Source organism: Chrysochloris asiatica, unplaced genomic scaffold (genome assembly GCF_000296735.1).
Source record: "Chrysochloris asiatica unplaced genomic scaffold, ChrAsi1.0 scaffold00106, whole genome shotgun sequence".
Classification (NCBI taxonomy): Eukaryota; Metazoa; Chordata; class Mammalia; order Afrosoricida; family Chrysochloridae; genus Chrysochloris; species Chrysochloris asiatica.
Genome location: NW_006408624.1, coordinates 9,525,551 through 9,533,786, shown reverse-complemented (window position 1 = coordinate 9,533,786; position 8,236 = coordinate 9,525,551). Strand labels below are relative to the sequence as shown.

Here is an 8,236-nt window from a genome sequence, read left to right as displayed (position 1 = left end):
AAAAAAAAAGGACAATTTAATAAGAGTCCTTTCCTTAGTTGGGTATTTCTGTAAATGACAAAAGTTAGAAAGAACAAAGCATCTGAAGGAAGCATAAATTCTGCCTTGTATGGACATTCTTTTGACCAAAGCCAACACTCTGTATTGTGAAGGATGACAAAAGCCTTTTATGTGTGATCTACACAAATTAGGTAGCCATTTAATGTTTAAAAAAAAATACTCCCATATTAAAGAGCTACACTAGTTGTGGGAATTTTGTGAGAGAAAAATGCCAGAAATGGAATTTGAGTGTGATTAAACATGAGATTAGAATCCTGGTATGGCACTGTAAGATAAGCACTGGACTATGAACCACAAAATCAGTGGTTCAAATCTACCAGCTGCTCCTCAGAAGTCCTGTGTAGGACGACAATGAGTCAGAATCAACTCAATGACACTTAACAACAACAAACATAGATGAAATTGCACTCACTAGAAGTCAGAACTGAGTCTATGGCAGTGGGTTTTACATTATTTGGAAGCCACGATGACTCCATTATTAAACTCTTAGTTATTTAGTGCCGTTGTTGTTGTTAAGTACTGTTGAGTTAGGTCCAACTCACAGCAACCCTGTATAGGGTTTCTGAGGAGCAGCTGGAGGGTTTGAACTACTGACTTTGTGGCTAGCAGTCCAGTGCTGATCCACTGCGTCACACCAGAAGCCTAGAAATACCATAAATGGGTGGCTTTAACAAACAGAAGTTAATGTTTTCACAGTTCAGGAGATTAGCTGTCCAAATTCAGGATGCTGACTCTAAGGGATGGCTTTTTCTCTGTCAACTCCAGAGGCAGGGTCTTATCCCTTTGAGCTTATGCTTTTGGGTGATCGTCATTCTTCATAGGACTTGGAGTTTCTCTTCTTCCTATCTGTTTGCTTGCTTGCTTGTTTAATCTCTTTTATAACTCAAAAGAGACTGACTCCCACTGGGGGCTAGAGCTGAGAGTTAACTGTCCAGCTGATATGAAGTGCAGAGAGAGAGACTTGCTCAAGACACTAACTGTCGCTAATCTCGCCTTGTTAATATAACAAAGACATAACATTCCCAAATGGGACTGTAACCAAAGGCCTAGAAATTAGGATTTACAACACACATTCTGGGGGACACAATCCAGTCTGTAACAAAACGTATACAAGTTTTTCTAACCATAATTTTTGTTTCTCTTATGCTTCTGGGGTTTGGTAGTGGTTGACCTTGCTAGTGTTAGGGGCTTTCTGTTTAACTTCTTTATGATACGCAATTGTGAAAGCTCTCTGAGAAGTTCCCCCTCCTTTTCTGCTCAACATAGCGTGAACTGCCAGTATCTTCTCTACTCATTACTCTTTTCAGCTAGTTTTTAGTTCTGCTCCAGGACTCAGTCAAAAGTTCTCTCTCATAGGTCACTGTTGTTGTTGTTAAGTGCTGTGGAGTTGGCTCCGATTCATAGTGACCCTGTACAGGGCTGCCCATGAGCACCTGGTGAGTTTGAACTACTGACCTTGCAGTCCAGCGCATTAACCCACAGTGCCATATCAGGACTACTCATAAATGATTATTGTTGTTAAGTGCCATCGAGTTGGTTCCGACTCATAGAGACCCTGAACATGGTTTCCAAGGCTGTAAATCTTTACAGGAGCAGACAGCCTCATCTTTTTCCTGCGGAGCAGCTGGTAGTTTCAAACTGCTGTCCTTGTGGTTCGCAATCCCATTCGTAACCACTACGATACCAGAGTTCATAAGAGATCAGTGAAATATCAATATGCCCAAGAATATCAGAACCCAACAACTTATTTTTAATAGTTGCCTTAACTATTTTACATTTGTGTTTCTCCAGATGATATTCAAGTGTGGCAACAACTGTGAGGTTGGCCCAGGATTGGGCAGTGTTTCATTCTGCTGTGCCTAAGGTCGCTATGAGTCGGTACCGATTTGATGGCACCTAACAACAACGAGATGATATTCATGTATTTTTAAGGTCAAGAAATATGATGCGTACTTTTTTCCATACACAGTCACAGCACTGGCACAATTTTTCAACTGTGGATAAATAGACGAGGTCTGACTAGGAACAAGACGGCAGCTGAGGGAGTCTCTACCAGTGACAGAAATTACTTGGGAAGTGAACCCTTGTGGCTTGGTATCCTGAGGATGATCAGGCTAAGAAAACCACTCTAGAAGCTGAGTCAAAGAAAAATTTAAGTCCAGGGTTCTTAACATCTGAGAAACAATTTCAAGAAATTTACAGGAAACTCCAACCTACCTGGTATTCTGATGTTAGGGCCCCAGGGGTCATTTTATTTGCTATAGTTTCTCTCTGGGTCTCATCAGCATCCTCAGATAACAGAGCTGCAAAAGGAAAAGTCATGAGATTTGCATCTCCCAAATCCCTCAAATAGAAAAACTGCCTATAGCCCCAATACAGCCACACACGGATATACAAAAGGGTTACGGCAGTCTGAAGCCTCCTCAAGCAGAAACATCTGCAGGATGTTGTCAGGTAATGGTGGTGGTGGTTGTGTGCCGTGGAGTCGGTTCCAACTCCTAGCAATCCTGTATAGGGTTTCCAAGGCATAAATCTTTATGGGAGCAGAATGTGTCATCTTTCTCCCGAGGAGCGGCTGGTAGTTTCAAACTGCTGACCTTGAGGTCAGCAGCCCAACGTGTAACCACTTTCCCAAAAGTCGACACTGATCGAGAAGCACAGCTCTAAAAAGTCACTCCTTTGCTCAAAAGTTCTTATGTTTCCCAACTAAAAAGAAAAAAAAAAAAAAATCAAAATACTTAACCATGAACTTCAAGACCCTCCATAACCAGGCCAAAGATTTTTCTGTAAGTGTTGACTCCTTTTAAATGACATTCTTCATCACTGGATATACATACTTATACACATCTTAAACTTCAGTAAAAGCAAAATACCTTGATAGAATCCATTGCAGTACTTTCTGGGTAAAACCCATCAGGACCAATTCAAGTGACATTTTTTCAGACACTCTTAAAGCAAAAGACTCCCTATCCCCTGGACTTCCCAAAAGCTTAGTTTGTAATCCCTACTGTGGCACCTACCTCTGGCTGCCTTCTATTTATTATATTTATTTATATCATTTTCTCCATCAATGGAATATTAGTGTGAGTATATGGATGGAATGGAGTCCTGGTGTGGCACTTAGGGTTAATGTGCTGGACTGCAAGGTTGGTTTGAATGCCAAGGTTGGAGGCTCAAGCTCACCAATAGCTTCTCAGAAACCCTATACAGGGTCACTATGGGTCGGAACTGACTCAACGGCACTTAACAACAACATCTGGATAGAACTGTATCTTGTTGACTTCTTTTCCCATCTGCTAAAGTGCAAAGCATAAAATCCTGTCAGACGGCTGAATTAAAGAAATACTGGCTTAATTTGGTGTACTAAAAATATAAAAAAGAAGTTAATACATCATTACAGTCCCTTACATTTGTTTGCAACTTGTTATCATGAATATTGAATACCCATAAATCTAGATTCAACCATCATTGCCATATTTGTTTTTTTGAATCATTTCTAAGTTGCAGACATGACACTTTATCCCTAATACTTCAAGTAAGGGTCTTCTCTTATATAATCGCAATATCCTTTCTAGCATCCAAGGAAATTTACATAGTATCAGCTAAATATTCAGATTTTCCCTACTATTTCCAAAATGTCTTTTACTCTGGATTTTTCAAACCAGGAGTCCTGGTGTGGCACTGTAGGACAGGCACTCGACCACAAGGTTGGTTTGAACCACAAGGTTGGCAATTCAAACTCACCAGCCACTCCTCAGAAACTTTATACAGGGTCGCTATGAGTTGGAACTGACTCCACGGCACATAACCACCACCATCTAATCAATGTTTCACACATCCAGATTGATTAATATATCTATTATTCTAAAACGGTTGGTTGGTTATATAGCGACCCTGTATAGGGTTTCTGAGGCTGTACATCTTTACAGAAGCAGAAAGCCTCATCGCTCTCCCGCAGAACAGCTGGTAGTTTCGAACTGCTGACCTTGCGGTTCGCAGCCCGATTCGTAACCACTAGTCTGTAACTCCCCTTTTTCCCATGACATTAACTTCTTAAGAGACCAGAAGTCTGACTGTATCCTTATGGTGAAATTTACCGTACTTCTCCATCTCCTATATTTCTGTACAGTTTGGTCTTTAACCTTGAACCTTAAGGTTAAACATTTTTGACAGGTGTGCTCTGTACTGTATTACCCAGAAGGTAAAAAAGGTCAGGTTGTCCCATATTGAGGCACTTAGTTAAGATGGTGACCACTAGATCTCACCACTGGAAGTAAGCTTCTTCTTTTGCATTTAGTAAGTCCATGGGGACAATATTTTGACACCATGTGACTGTCCTGGTCCCAACCAGCCTCTCAATGATTTCATTTACAATGAAAGATTCTACCATTCCTTCTACATCTATTGGCAGGTATCTTCTGTAAATCGCTTTCCCTCACCAATGGAAATTAAACTAAAAGACACGGTTGATGCATCAGTCATTACCATAATATTGTTTTCAAAGTAAGGAATCATTATATTGCTCACACACAATGCTGACAAATGAGTTTTCCTCTTCATCCTTCTCTAAGTGTCATCAAGAACTTGGGAAGTTTTATATAGTCACAGTATACAATCAATTTGGACACTTTATACTGTCCCGAATTTGCCCTGTGGGAGCCCTTTGAACTTAATTCCTACATTCTTTTGATAAATTTCTGTTAGTCTTTGAGTATCTCCTTGCTTTCTGGAATTAACTACTCACCTGGTAATTTCCCTGCTGTCTTCTACTTCTGTCCAAGTTACCTTTGTGACCCTGGGCAGGTTTTAAGTTTCTTCACTATAAAATAAGGCTAATCAGACAAGTCCTCCCTGCTCCACATGCCCATGGGGAAGAGGAAAAGTAAAGCACATGGCTATGACACTGGTAGTATTGGTTTTAGACTACACTAATCACAACTATCCCGGAAAACCTCAGAGCAGATGTCATAATCAAGAATTCTAGAGTCCATCAAGACCCTGTGGGCCCAAGCGTTGTTGACCGTCCAAACCATAGGCTCTGAGGATCAGACTTTAGCCACCTAGTAGACATAGCAAACTGTCCCTCATCTGATTATTCAGTAATGCTTGTTAGTAATCTCATACATGAGCCCTGGATATCCACAGACAAATGTAAAAACCTTCCCTAAAAGCCGAGACTTTAAATTCCAAAAAGGCAAGTCCCCCCCCCCCCCAAAAAAAAAAAAAAAAGCTAAAGAGGATAGAGAGAAACACTGTTAACTGATGATATATGGAGGGGATAATAATCAATGTAATGAAACAAGCTATATGAATGGTTGAATGTGAAGCTGATGATGTGCCCTGTAAACTTTCACTCAATCCAAAATAAAAACATTTAATAAAAAAATTAAAAAAAAAAAAGAATTCTAGAGTCCTGCTTTTCTCCAATTTGTCTACACAAAACATGCTTCCATCCAGGTGTCTACCTTCATTCTCACATATGAGGAAGCTGCCTTTCCCCTAATGCACTGGACTGCAAGATTGGTTTGAACCATAAGGTCAGTGGTTCCGCTCCTCAGAAACTCTATAGAGGTTCATTATGGGTCAGAACCGACTCGACGGCACTTAACAACAACAATCCATCAGTGTAATTCTCACCTTCTCCTTTAAATATTTGAGTCACATCCTCCCACAAGGGCACCCCCTCCTTGCCCTTCTTTGGATGGTGCAATTTCACCCAGGTGCTGGCTTCAGTGTGCAGGGTGATCAGTAGTTCCTGCAGCATGATGAAATCCGCACACCTGAGGGATTTTATGGTCTCAGCCCACAAGACAGAGAGCACTCTGACTGTGCTTGTCCATTTCTGGTAAGAAAACTGCCAGAACCTACAGTCTCCTCTGGCTAGCTAGAGGCTTCACAGATGATCATCAACTCCTGTTCCTCAGCGTCCTCCACTCTCAGTGTCCTAGGGACCATACAGTACCCAAATCTGGAGTCTGAATTGTTTTTCAATCAATGACTCTCAAGGAACATCTCCTATCCTGGGTTTCATCTAGCTCTTCAGCAAACACCAGAGGCTACAGATATTTTATACTGAGCAGCCACCCCTGGCGATGCTGGACAGAAAATATGAGTCAGCAGGAAGGATCTAAAAGGTTCCCTCAAAATCAAAAGCCAATCTCATTGCCACTGAACACCATGTGTTACAGCGTGGAACTACTTCATTGAGTTTTCTTGGTAATTATCTTTAAGGATGTAGATCACCAGGCCTTTCTTCAAAGGACCTTTAAGGTTCCATCACAGTCAGAATTGGCGCTCTGGTAGCGTAGTGATTACGAATCCGGCTGCTAACCTCAAGGTCGGCAGTTCGAAACTACCAGCCCTTCCGCCGGAGCACTATGAGGCTTTCTGCTCCGGTAAAAAATTTCAGCCTCGGAAACCCTGTGCAGGGTCACTATGAGTCGGAACCGACTCCACGGTACTTAACAACAATAAATGTTTATTTTGACTCCTAGCTCTTTCCCTTGTTGGCCGTCCAAGTCACCAATCCCATCTACTACGGTTTCCTGTTCCTTTACCCAAGGGAGAGCATAAACTTTACTCCCAGTGCAGGACCGGCCCAGCCTTGTCCTCCGGGCCTTTGTCTGAGCCCGACTACGGGGATGTTCGGCACACGGCAGGCGATAAAATAACCACGAGCGAGGTGGTGCTCCCGCTTCCCTGATCGTTCCCTCCCCAAACCCCGAAGAGCCCCCGACTCACCCTTCTCTAGCGACTTGGATCGCACTACCTCGCCCAACCGCCGGGGCCGGTTAGTCTTAGCGCAGCTTTGAGACGCCGCAAGGGATCCTCCCATCTACCGCCGCGGAGGGCGGCCCAAGACCCGGTGCGCCTGCGCGATAGCGGCCTCCGAGCATCGTTCCCAGCGTCCTCCGGGGGATGTCTTTCCCGGCTCTGCTGCTCCTCCGCGGATGCTGGATCCGGGGTTGTGGCCCTTTCTTAAGGGGGCATCCGGATATCCGAATCCTGCAGAGGGAGATAGAATTTCCTTTTTATGCCCGCAAAGATTACCGAATAAAACCATTTTCTTGATCCGAGATTATTTCTGTGTAAAAATTTGAGATTGTTTCTGGTTGGAGATTTGAAATCTTTGACAAAAGGAAAACATAGGCCACTTTTTTGTTGAAAAATATTGTTAAGTACCGTTGAGTCGATTCTGCCTCATAGCGATCCTGTACAGGGTTTCCAAGGAGCGGCTGGTGGGTTTGAACTGCTCGCCTTGAGGTTAGTAGTTCAGTGTTAACCTATAGCGCCGCACAATATTAGTGTCAAGTGATCCATACCACTTTAATTTAATAATATATAGTTGGATGTAGGAAAAGACTGGAAATTTAATGCAATCCAGGATTGTAATAAAGGAAAACCAGGAGACCTGGCGCAGCGCTGTAGGATGAACACTGGATTGCTAACTGCAAGGTGGTTGTTGTTGTTAGGTGCCACCAAGCCCGTACTGACTCATAGAGACCCCATGCACAACAGAACAAACACAGCCTGGTCCTGGGCCAACCTCACAATCATTGCTACACCTGAGCCCATTGCTGCTGCTACTGTGCCAATTCATCTCGTTGGGGGTCTTCCTCTTTTTATCCGAACCTCCACTTTAGGAAACATGATACTCTTCTCAGGGACTGGTCCCTCCTGATAATGTGTCCAAAGTATACAAGTAAAATTTGCTCAAGAAAATTCAAAAAACAGCTGCAATCATACTCTTGACAGAGAACATCCAGAGGTTCATGCCTAATTCAGGAGAGGAAGTGGAACCAGGGCTATCACTGTTAACATCAGATGGATCTTGGCTGAAAGCAGAGAATACCAGAAAGTTGTTTACATGTGCTTTATTGACTACACAAAGACTTTCAATTGTGTGGACCATGACAAGCTATGGACAGACAACATTGTGGAGAATGAGTGTTTCGGAACACTTAATTGTGCTCATGAGAAACCTGTACATAGACCGAGAGGCAATAGTCTGTACAAAACAAGGGGACACTGAATCATTTAAAATTAGGAAAGGTGTATGCCAGGGTTGTAGTCTTTTACCATGCTTATTCAATCTGTATGCTGAGCAAATAACCCGAGAAACTGGATTATATGAAGAAAAACATGGTATCAGGATTGGAGGAAGACTCATTAACAA

The 8,236-nt window shown here is 42.6% G+C and overlaps 1 protein-coding gene across 1 annotated transcript in view; it reads right to left on the bottom strand.

Moving 5' to 3' along the window:
* Positions 1–5,824, bottom strand: part of ZFP69B (ZFP69 zinc finger protein B) — a 12,515-nt gene extending 6,691 nt beyond the window's left edge. Inside the window, exons 1-2 of the mRNA XM_006867591.1 lie at positions 5,698–5,824; positions 2,278–2,363 (exon numbers count right to left, since the gene is read on the bottom strand). Of these exons, the coding sequence (XP_006867653.1) occupies positions 2,278–2,363; positions 5,698–5,824 (213 nt within the window). The remainder of the gene's footprint in view (positions 1–2,277; positions 2,364–5,697) is intronic.
* Between the last annotated feature and the right edge of the window lie 2,412 nt (positions 5,825–8,236).